Source organism: Priapulus caudatus, unplaced genomic scaffold (assembly GCF_000485595.1).
Source record: "Priapulus caudatus unplaced genomic scaffold, Priapulus_caudatus-5.0.1 Scaffold38, whole genome shotgun sequence".
NCBI classification, from domain to species: Eukaryota; Metazoa; Priapulida; class Priapulimorpha; order Priapulimorphida; family Priapulidae; genus Priapulus; species Priapulus caudatus.
Genome location: NW_014577099.1, coordinates 30,610 through 43,436, shown reverse-complemented (window position 1 = coordinate 43,436; position 12,827 = coordinate 30,610). Strand labels below are relative to the sequence as shown.

Sequence of the window (12,827 nt, the reverse complement as noted above, 5' to 3'; positions counted from 1 at the left end):
GTTATGGTTTGGTTAGGATATGGTTTTATTAGAAACATACAGCGGGGAGTAACAAAACTGTTGCCAGGTATAAAGGAGATGAGCTACTAGGAGAGGACGAGGAAATTGAAACTACCGTCCCTTAAACACAGACGCGCCAGAGTGGATATGATAGAGATGATTAAAATCCTGAAAGGGAGGTATATAACAATCCAGATAAGGAAAGACTCCTGAAACTAAAGCAGGATAAAAGGACGAGACGTAACTCCCTCAGTTTAAACAAGGACAGACGGAGACTTTGACCGTGGCCATGAAATTCTGATATAGGTAATACTATTACTGTCTAGTGTCTACCTCAACATTTCATCTGGCCGTTGTTATAATCAATTCAACGTTTTTACTCTTTTTCTCAATTTTTTTTTACGCGCACTGCATGCGCAACAAGATAAGGCACACAACACACACATAACCCTACACGCAGATCTGAATTACAAATACTAGAATATGTAAAGGCTGATTTTCAGACGAGTGGATTTTTCGTTGTGTGATGGCTTTATTCATCAGACCTGGATTCATCAGAGGAAAATGAGGTGGGAGGACAAGCTGGAATCAATATACGTATAATGAAATATATTGCAAATATAATCGTGGTGTTATTTTGATAAATGTTTATTATTTTCTTTATAGTTCAACATCAACTGGGAAAAAATGCTTGGATTTACTGCTCCAGCACGCTAACATACAATTAAAATTATGCATCACAAACATGTCGTTATTAACTAATAAAACAATAAAATAGTTTCATTTATTTTACTTCCAAAATATGCACTGTACGAAGCCATGAGCGCCCCCCCCCCTCGGGGGGGGCACTCACCCCCAACATTATGGTAGGTATGTGCCACTGCGAAGTCAAAAATGGGAGGCTCTGGAACTAACTCAGACCTGAAAATGGGGGTCTCTGGAACTAATGTTTGTTGAATGTGGGATGCTCTAAAACTGGCTATGTTCGAAACTGGGGGTCTCCGGAACTAGGATTTCGTTGATATGCAATGTGGAACTGGACACGTTTAAAAGGGGGGGTCTCCGGAACTGTGGGGGAACTGTGATTTGCTTTAAAATCCATGCTGTAGCACTTGAACCAATAATTGTTGTATTATGTACAAGAGAGAAAAACATGACCCAGACAGAGATGAACAACGCACGCACGCACGCACGCACGCACACACACAAGCAAAAACTTGACAGAAAGTTAGCCAAACCATCCATTAATTAGCTTCAGTCTTTAATTAAGAATTACTAATAAAAAACTTCAAGTAAATGGGCAAAAATTTACTAACCCTTCTGCTAAACATGTCAATGTAACACTTTGGTCAACATTTGGAAATGTTAAAAACTATAGGGTCTCCGGAACGAGATATTCTTAAAAATAGGATGCACTGGAACGGAAGTTTAGGGTTGAAAAGGGGGTCTCTCCCGCGGCACATACCTACCATGCAATATATATGGAGTGCCCCCCACCGGGGAGCGACCCCTTCTTGTAAGATTCATTAACGTGTATGTTTATGTTTAAAAAATAATAGCATGAACATATTACACACTATTAGTATACCTGTGTGCACGATGACAGCGCTATACCTATACCATCATTTTATAAGTGTACAGCCAAACTTGTACATAAGGGCCACTAAGGGAAAGCAAGTGGTCGTTATGGACAGGTGGCTGTTCTACACAGAAATGTGGCCATATTGCATTTTTATTACGAAAAGTATTTGTATTTAATGTAATATGATCACGATCGACAAAGGTGTTAGCTGACGCATCAAGCTTGTGACAGTCAGCCAAATATACATAAATAGATAACCTAGCACGAGGTTTATCACAGCAGGCAGTATATCTGCTTATTTAGACGTTAGCCCTGCTCGCTTTACATGAGCACCATTTCCGAGTAGCAATTTACCAAAAATCCTATTGATTTAGATAATTTTATGCCACTAGTTAAACAGAATTTAGAAATTTGTTTATCTACGCTCAAAATTCGAATTAAATCGAATATTGTAAAGTAAGGTGGCTTTGCATAAAACGCCGAAGGTTATACCCGAATTGAACAATCCGCCTAGAGTGATATGAATATGTCTATCTAAGTCCATCAACACTGTGATAGAGCTATTTTCCAAACACGCTGCTTTCGAGCGAAATGGCACAAAGTCGACAATTTGTCGCGCCCACGGGAAAAACGTGTATAAACTGAGATAACTTGACAGCCATAGCAATAATATTTGCGAACGTGCTTATCTCGCTCAGACGGATAGTTAAAGCTCAAAGGTACCACTATCCCGTACGGACTGCAAAATTGATCCCACATAAAACTAGTCTGGGCGAGGCGCGCGTCAAATTTTTGCAGTGTGTACACGCTACCCGCACCAGTTTGGCCCCGCAAACGAAGGAGCGCCAAGAAGCGGGCTAACTTGGGGCGTTCCAAGTTAGCCCGCTTTCAAAGTGTGTGTACGCAATGTGGGACCAGGCGCACGTCAGATTTCGCAATACGCATGCGCATAGCCATATTTAGGTCACATAAAAGTACAGTAGCTGTCTATTGAGTGACGTAACAAGCTAAACTGCGCATGCATAGTCAATCCGTGCCAATCTGGCACGCTTCAGACTTTTGTATCTGTACGCTACGATTTGACGCGCGCCAGGCCCGGACTAGTGTGGGATCAAATTTTGCAGTCTGTACGGGGTGTGAAAAGGCCCGCTGACGTTAAAATGCACTAACTCGTACAATAACCAAAGTCACTACAAATCATCGCGAATGTAAAAATATGTTTATACCGTTACATATTGACGTCCCGCAGTTATTAGCAAACACGGCCAGGAGTACATAGCAGGGGACGATTGCCCTAAACAGGTATCTACCGAGCAAATAAGCCATGCTAGTTGTTATGCTTCTCTGAGCAAGTGACTTAATCTTAATTTGCTCGGAGATGGACGAGGCTTAAATAAGAGAAGCTCTAGATCTGCTGCTCTAGCTACAGACTTATCTTAGACAAGGCATAGCATGTGTTCAGCCTCCCCCACAAGGGTTATGGCCACTGTGTCACACAGGCATTAAGGCAAGTACATATAAGATCAATTGTTATATAATATCAGAAGTAGATAATCGGGAACTATTATACTATTATACTCTATTATCTACTTCTGATAATATCAATGCACACACATATGCACCAGTACGTTGATATGATGATAGTTATTTAAACGCATATGGAAGAAACGCACAACTGACCTTTAAGGAATCTACTAGCGAAATAGAATTTTGGTCAGCAAACTATAAAAGTGACTCACACTGATCTATTTCGTATCTATGAATGACTCTCAAGTGCAACGCATGCGATACAGAGACATTGTGGCAAAAGTGCATGCTGCGATTTGTTGCAGTCACATATTTCACTTTTTTGTAAAGGGTAAATAACGATTTACCAACAAAATATATATAAATACATATTTTCTCACATAAAAAGTATATACACCATCGAATACTGCAAGACATGGCTCAGCAACGCTAGGAATTACACTAATGCAGAGTTGCTAGTGCGGCGATGATATATGGTGACAATATAATCATCTCAGCACTAGCAACCTTGTAGTAGCACTGTTAGAACAACATTGTGTAAGTATACCAAGTTTGCTCGCGATAGGTCAATTAGGGGCCGAGTTATAGAGCGGAAGAGAAATATGACCAAGGTCAAGGCCAAGGTCAAATAAAAGTCGCAGTGACTTGGTTTTGGTACGCGACACACCCTCTCACCAAGATGTGTAAGTATAGCAAGTTTGGTTGCGCTAGGTCAATTAAGGGTCGAGTTATAGAGCGGAAAGAAAGTGTCTGAGGCAGCGGCGGCGGCTGGACAGACATGAAAGAAACCATAGTATCCCTGCCGACTTCGTTGCGGGGGATACAATTACACTATACACAGCTCAGGTAGCACAAGTAGAATAATGTATAATTACACTATAGATAGCTCAAACAGCACAGATAGAATAATGTATAGCTATACTATATATATCTCAGGCAGCACAGCTAGTATAATGTATAGTTATAGTATAATACTATAGATTAGGTGAGTCAGGCAACACAGGTAGAATAACGTGTAATTATACTATAGACACAGCAGCACTAGGATAATGTATAATTACAACAAAGAAAACAAATCAATCACACAGCACAGCTAGAAAATGGCACGTAATTGCATACTCAGTGACTCACACAGCATCGGCAAACTATCGCATTTACTAGATTACTGACATCGTGGTCCTTAAGGGGGGCTTATGTCGGGCTTGCGAGCCGACTCGACTGGAAGCAACTGAGCGACTGCAGTGCTTAGGTCGGTTGACTGCGACGCGACTGCCTGCGACTGGCCGCCACTAGTTGCTCAGAATAGAACAGTGGGCAACTGGACGCAACTAGTCGCTCGAAATCTAGTTGCTTCCAGTCGAGTCAGCTCGCAAGCCCGACATAAGCCCCCCATTACTTTACAACATCTGGTTATGAAAATTAACCAATGCTCAACCCAAAGCACATGCATTTCGAGCAACAGCGAGACTGAATTAACATGATACCATCAGCCCATTTGTAGATGAGAAAACCACAGCAATTATGACATGTAATCTCTTGCGAAATTCGACCTAATTTTCTTACCAAAATCACGGGCAAGACGAGCAGCTTAAAAAGGCTTTAAACAATCTAGCCATCTACAGTTTACAAGGCTTATTATAATATGAACGGATTGCCTCACACCTATACTGTACTCACTACAGATATGTTCAGTGGCCTCCGCTATGACTACACTTCCCATTCTCTCCCAGGGTGGCTGTCATCCGATATCACCTACTGTAGTAGAACTAATGGACGCATCATCTGACCCCCACCCCATGGTTACACTCACTAGGACCTTCCCCCACCATGATTACACTCACTGACTTTCCCATCCCCATGATTACACTCAGTCACACCCCTCCCATCACAGTTACACTCACTGACTTTCCCATCCCCATGGTTACACTCTGGGGGCACTCGCCTCGGAACTGGGTAGGAGGGTGCCTCGGGGACAATGAAAACCTGACCCTGTCGCAAACCACTTTGTGCCCTAAAATACACCCTGTCCCAACACACTGCACTAAAAAGTATACCCTGTTGCAAGATTGCACACACGTAAGTGCCAAAGTGCTCAGAAACTGGTACGAAAATGTCTATCACAGACCAATCATGGACCCGCCTATGCTAGCTTACCGATATTGGCGAGCCGTCCTGTGATACGGCCGGTAGACTGTGCTACCATACTGTGTTACAATAGACTGTGCTACACTGTGATACAATAGACTGTGCTACACTGTGTTACAGAAGGATGTGCTACACTGTGATATAATAGATTGTGCTACATTGTGTTACAGCAGACCATGGTACACTGTGCTACACATGTGTTACAGTAGACTGTGCTACACTGTGTTACAGTAGACTGTGCTATACTGTGTTACAGAAAGATGTGCTACACTGTTATATAATAGATTGTGCTACATTGTGTTACAGCAGACCATGGTACACTGTGCTGCACTGTGTTACAGTAGACTGTGCTACACTGCGTTACAGTGGGCTGTACTGCAGTAGACTGTGCTACACAGTGATACAATAGACTGTGCTACACTGTGTTACAGAAGGATGTGCTACACTGTGATATAATAGATCGTGCTACATTTTGTTACAGCAGACCATGGTACACTGTGCTACAGTAGACTGTGCTACACATGTGTTACAGTAGACCGTGCTACACTGTATTACAATAGACTGTGCTATACTGTATTACAGTAGACCATGCTACACTGTGTTACAGTAAACCATGCTACACTGTGTTACAGTAGATTGTGCTATACTGTGTAATAGCAGACCGTGCTACACTGTGTTATGTTATAGTAGATCATGCTACACATGTGTTACAGTAGTCTGTGCTACACATGTGTTATAGTAGACTGTGCTACACATGTGTTTCAGTAGACTGTGTTACACATGTGTTTCAGTAGACTGTGCTACACTGTGTTACAGTAGACTGTGCTATACTGTGTTACAGTAGACTGTGCTACACTGTGTTATAGTAGTGTGCTACACTGTGATACAGTAGACTGTGCTACACTGTTACAGTAGACTGTGCTACACTGTGTTACAGTAGAGTGTGCTATACTGTGTTATAGTAGTGTGCTACACTGTGATACAGTAGACTGTGCTACACTGTGATACAGTAGACTGTGCTACACTGTGATACAGTAGACTGTGCTATACTGTGTTACAGTAGACTGTGCTATACTGTGTTACAGTAGACTGTACTACACTGTGTTACAGAAAGATGTGCTACACTGTGATACAGTAGTCTGAGCTATACTGTATTATACTGTATCACTCACACTGTATAGACTGTGCTACACTGTGTTACAGTAGACTGTGCTACACATGTGTTACAATAGACTGTGCTACACTGTGTTACAGTAGCAGGGGCGTAGCCAGCCTTTCCAAAAGGGGGATTCCTTCCAAGAGGGGGGATTCCAAACCTACTATATACTAATAAAACTTCGTTAAAATTTTCGTTTCATGCTTTTATATACATACTGTATCAGATATGTGCTATTTTGATACAAACCAGTGGGGATTCCAGAATGCCTGGAATCACCCCTGGCTACGCCCCTGAGTAGACTGTGCTACACATGTGTTACAGTAGACTGTGCTACAGTAGACTGTGTTACAGTATACTGTGCTACACTGTGTTATGTCGACTGCTGCACTGTGTTACAGTAGACTGTGCTACTGTAGACTGTGTTACAGTAGACTGTGTTACAGTAGAGTGTGCTACACTGTGATGTTACGTCGCCTGCTACGCGGTGCTAGACTTCCTTGTGTTCGCTGGACGGGTGATGCTGGAACTCATAGTCTAGATGCACAAACGCTCGCTCAACCTCTGGCAGACTCTCCAGCCGTTGCTGCAGTGATTCGCCCACGTCGTGTGCCTCACGCAGCAGCATGTCCTCCGGTAAGACAATGTCCACCTCCACGATGAAGTTGTTACCAAAGTGGAATGCTCTGACTGTGTCTGTGGGAGGAAGCATGGCTGCTATGTCCACATACACAAAACATGAATAGTTATGACTATCGTGGGTGTAAAATGATATAACTGTAGTACAACTCTTCATTTCAAAAGTTATGACTTGTTCTGCTATGATTGGACTTTTTATATGAGTTATTTTAGAATTATGAAGACCAATTACCATGAAGACCAATGAATTACCAACCCTAACCCTAACTATATGAAGTATAATATCATGATATATATGATACAATGTTATTACACATAACAAGATATGATCGATTTCATAACCATTTATAACATAACGTTTCGGACAGAGGGCCCCCTGACTACTAGCTAACAGCATGAAGTAATGTTCGGCTACGAGGGCGTAACTTACCGATGTAGAGAATCCTAGCATCATGGTGGAAGCTAAGCCATGTCAGCTGCTGCATGAATACCGGTCGTGCCGTGTGTCCGGTAAGCAGACGAATTTGTTCTGTAACGTACGGAAAGACATCGGCTGAAACTATCACTCTTCACTCTATTGCTACCAAAAATACCAAGGGTAATGTCAAGTGTCTTTTTATTGAGGTGTTTTCACTATGTAACTTCCACTCAATGGGAGCATCAAGTTGTTGGCGAACTCTCTTGCCTAAGAACCGATCGCTGAAATCTGGAGACATATATCCAACCACGACAAATATCATATTGCAGAACAACATATTTTTAGAAATGGTTCGATTTCCTGAATAACTATGGATAAGATTATTAATCTTAAGATAATAAGTGATTATTATTATTCTACTCCTCTCATTATTATATATCATTATTACTCGTGATATTATAGACAGCAAGGATGACAAATGATTTTCAGTCAGAAACTTACTAGCACCAGTCTTCCACCAACTAATCAGAATGTACAGACTTATCAAGATGGCTCCGATCGGGTCAGCATACACCCACCACTTTGATCCTGCAGAAATAGCACACGGTTTTCAGTTCTCTGAACATTACGACATATGAAGGTCTGCAATAGGTTGTGTGCAATGCACGCTAGTGTTCGCTTACCACATGGTGACTCGATGGTCACTAAAGGACAACTACAGTTGACTGACATGTGTGAGGTGACGACTAACTTTCATGTAGTTCTCATATTTGGTGATAGCCTAGCAGATATACTGTTCTTACTAATCATAGTAACAAGTCTTTTGTTATAACAGCATGATATTTGCTGCACAGCTTCCAAATTTCTAATTTCAATCATCAAAGGTACAACACTTCTAAATATGTCACTTGTCAGCTGGACTATAAGAACAGCCACACAACAGAGATGCTCATCAGGGCCACACACATACAGACAGCTATGCCATCTGTGTATCTTACCGATATAGCATTGTCTAAGACAGAATAGACGTGATTAATTTCAAAGAGATTTCGAGACAAACAATAATAACAGTGTATTTTCCAGGACTATCCAGACCAGGAAAGCCAACCAGCACATTTAAAAAAAAACAGAACTTCCCAGGTTTTCCACGATCCGTATGAACCCTGGCTTCTCATGAGTTACCTGATGAGAACCATGCTACACAACTGCAATCAGCTACTTACCGATAAAGCCACCGGCGAGGGCAAATATGTTAGAGAGTACATCATTGCGGTGATCCTGACACAGTGCCTGCACGCTCGGGTTCTTGTACCGACGACAGAACAGGTAAAGGCACATCTTTGTACCTGCGTAAAACAGACCCATGTTTGGCATTTAACCGCCATATTTTGTAGCATGAAATGCCAAATAAATGCTAAACAATGTCAGTTAATTAATTAACGAGTAATTTAATCTTTAGAAAAAAAACCAGTTATTTGCCCCTATGGTGTTTAAATAACCCTAAGTAATAATAAGCTAGCGTTAAGCTACCAGACTGGTACCAAGCATGCATGCAAGCATGGCACACACCAAATGAGCTTCAAATAAATAATAATTGAACAACAAGAAGAAAACAATGCTTTCAATCTAATGTTACCAGGTCACAGAAATATTTAATTGGACTAGGTGTTGCAGAAAATACAGCAACAGCCACAGCATTTGTAACAATATCAGTGGTAGCAGCAGCAACAGTATTATTAGTACCAATATCGCCTTACATATAGTTGCAAGGATGAGACCAACAGTGGTCCATCCAACATCGGGATTCATGTTTTTGTTGACCATGCATTCGATAGATTCAATGATGACCTGTAGAGAGGCGATGGACATTATCACAGAGAGGATCACTACGGCAACTGGCTCCAACCTGGTCCGTCCTAGATAAACACAAAAGCATTAACAAGGGTGCAAAATTAATGGGAGTCCGGAGTCAAATACTCCCCGATTTACTGTCAGACTCCCTGATTTGACATATGCAGGAGTCCGTGACTCCCTGAAAATTCTGCCATACCAACTAGTTTGTTCCGGAGCACGGCCTCGCGGAATTATCGTATTTTTTCAGCTAATGTCCAACGAAAATTTGGCAGACGTGCAACCGTATGAATCTTAAAAATAAGCATATATGCGTTATTGTTAATATATTTAATTTTGAATCTCAGACTGCAGACTCCTTCATTTTGCTGAGGACTCCCTCTTTTTGAGGGTTGGACTCCCGTGTTCAAAAGTTAATTTCTACCCCTGATTAACGGTTACCAAAATTCACTCTTTACACACGCAGTCAAACATGTTCAGGGTTCTCCTCGGGAATTTTAGTAAGCTTGTTGTTCATGGATGGATGGGAAGGGCCCGGGAGAGGGTTGTACCTGCTGTAGATTGTGGTGACCACAGGTGGTGAGAAATAGTGTTTGTGCTAGGTGGCAACACTGCTCAGTGGGCAATACTGATTTATATTTCATGGCATATAATATTCTCTGCATATACCAACTACAACTTATAAAATGTGGTATTCTTTGCAGTAATATATATGAAACACGCATGCGTGCGCACGCACGCACTCACGCACGCACGCATGCACACACACACACATGCCATTGATAGATAAATCATGGATTTACTGATTGATTGATTGCAGCTCACCCTGTGGGTACAGGTAAATACTTCTGTTCTTCATTGCTCGCGTTGTCCAGAAGATGATGAAGCCGGAAACAAGGTCAACACAGCTGTCTACCAGGCTGGAGATGATTGACAGAGACCCGGATAGACCCACGGCGACGGCCTTAGCAGCCAACAACAACTAGAAGCAATCACAGTACCGTATTAACATTTGCAGTAATGTTGTCAGGGGTCTCACCCAAGCATTTCAGCAGGCATGTTGGGCACTTGGGCAAGTCATCGCCAATTATTGCTAATTGGAGTCATGGACACGGGTAAACTTGATCAGTTAGGAGATGTATACATCAAGCTGTGAAAACACAGAGTGACTCTATTAGTATTGTCAAACGTAAACAAAACTCGTAAGGCATATCGATTAGGCAATTAAGGTATGTTGGAGGATTTATAAGATGCCACAAATTAGCTTTAGATTTGAAGGCATATCGGACCTGACATGTATTAAAGACCTGGGGAGAACCCTGACTGTGATGGCCTTGCCAACCATCCATACCTAGAAGCAAGTGTCAAGAATGGTATAAACATTTGCAATAACATGTCGCTCATATATACGCTTTTATTAGAATTAATTTTATTCAAGTGTACTGTGTGGGAGGGCATTCGTAATTGGCACTACAATAGTGACATTTTGTTTAAGAAAAGGATCTACATATGAATTGATGTTAATTTTTATAACCTTTGGAAGTGCCAGCTATGGTTTCAATTAACAACTGCAATAACTACTGCACAACAAGAAAAGGTTATCCTTGGTAGTTATACAGTCTGACTCTGACATTATTTTATGGAAATACTGCTGATAATTTATGCATTGACTATTACCTAAATAAACAGAGCAAAATATATGTTGCACGTTAGCAGAAACATCCATGCAAAATAGCACAATCACATATATATTTACACGTTATTTTGAGATACACTCAGCTAGCAGGAACTTACAAGCCAAAACAAAACACACAGAGAACTTACAAAATTTATGCAAAACGTTGCCTTTGCGATTCTACTGACGATCTTCCTCGTCCGGAGCTCTGCCTCTTGGACGACAGCTTTTCCCTGCTGCGGGCTATTCTGAAGTACCGCCTTCTCTTCCTGACCTTCCTCTACAGTGAGTGGCATGGCACTTGAAGAGCCATTTTGCAGGGGTGGCGCGGTGGACGTGGGGCTTAGGTCGCTGCCGTGTGCCCCCTCCAGCATCGTAATGAACTCATCCTGCTGCTTATAGAAGTGCCTGGAGGTGGAGTGAAACGATCAAATGATGCTCGTACAGTGTCAGTGGCATATAATCAACAATAACAACAAGAGCAACAACTATGCCAGCAACAACAACGCATGATTGACACATCTAAAGTGCCACAACAACAACAACAACAACAACAATAACATTGCACAAATTATGTATGTACAGTACCGTAACAACAACCACAACAGCAACACATTTGGGGTGGAGGCCTAAGATGGGTTAAGGCAAAAACAATCATTGAGGTCCTCTGACGTCTGAACATGGTAAAACCTCACTCCATTCTCAACACCAATATTTATAATGCAGCAGTAAATTGATACATTTGCACAGGCAAATGCAGGCAGTTTTTTCAAACAAATACTAAAATCACCAGGGGCTTTATGCTTCCAAGGTGCAGACCAAAATCAAACAATTGTTGTTATTGACTACATTCCAATATTTTAATTAAATATAACAACTATAGAGCAACCAGTAAGTAGATTAGAGTAAAATATAATCAGTAATATAATGATACGGATAATAGTACTACATGTGGATAAAAAAAGGTTCTTTTACCCATGAGCAAGTATTACTATTTATATTATAACTAGGAAGGTACTCAGCATTACATGGGTGCAACAACAACAATAACAACAAAACATTTACAGCATTATCAGCAACGTCAAAAGCAGAAGTAGCAACAACAACAACAACAACAATTTTAGAATATGTTTAAGGTAGATATCCAGGTTGGTTTTAGCTACAAAAAATACGATGGCCGTCCTAATGATTAAAAAATGTATAGCCTAAATCCAATCTCAGCACCCATGGTTGTAATGTGGCAATAGTTCACGAGATGTGTGAGTCACACACAAACATACGAACGTACAGGCACGCACGCATGTACAAATGCACGCACACGGACACAGACATTTCGTTCACAAGTGGAATAAATGAAGCAATGAGTACATGTTCCCTTGAATTTTCACATGCAAGTGTTTGCCATTATTCTGTTCAAGAGTTCTATATGGCTAGAAAATTACGCACTTGTTGGTTTTCCATACTGTTAATAACTTCCTGCATGCAGCATCACTCTCTGTGGTTACAAGAACATGTGACTACCATTGGTTAAAATTACCCATCACACCTACTGCTAATCAAAGTCTAGCAACCAACGCTCTGTTAAGCCCTGGTCACAACGAGCCCACGACGCATTTGTGCAACGACACGACAGAAAATTTGGGCAAATCGTGGGTCATCGGGGGTCGTCGCAAGACAGTCCTACGAAATTTTGAGCATCGTGGCATCGACTTGCCGTCGTGAGGCAAAATTGAACATGCACCTTTTTTGTTGCACGATGTTTTGTGGTATCTATGTCTTCTGGTTGTCGTGAGTCTGTCCTCAGGGCCGGACTAAGAGTGTGGGGGGCCCGGGG

At 41.5% G+C, this 12,827-nt stretch overlaps 1 protein-coding gene across 2 annotated transcripts in view; it reads right to left on the bottom strand.

Moving 5' to 3' along the window:
- Positions 1-6,639: 6,639 nt before the first annotated feature.
- Positions 6,640-12,827, bottom strand: part of LOC106819360 (metal tolerance protein 11-like) — a 34,077-nt gene continuing 27,889 nt past the window's right edge. For both annotated transcript variants that reach the window (XM_014824009.1, XM_014824016.1), the window contains exons 6-12: positions 11,143-11,401; positions 10,144-10,300; positions 9,225-9,383; positions 8,691-8,813; positions 7,969-8,055; positions 7,480-7,578; positions 6,640-7,106 (exon numbers count right to left, since the gene is read on the bottom strand). In XM_014824009.1, the coding sequence (XP_014679495.1) occupies positions 6,901-7,106; positions 7,480-7,578; positions 7,969-8,055; positions 8,691-8,813; positions 9,225-9,383; positions 10,144-10,300; positions 11,143-11,401 (1,090 nt within the window). In that variant the 3' untranslated portion in view covers positions 6,640-6,900. The remainder of the gene's footprint in view (positions 7,107-7,479; positions 7,579-7,968; positions 8,056-8,690; positions 8,814-9,224; positions 9,384-10,143; positions 10,301-11,142; positions 11,402-12,827) is intronic.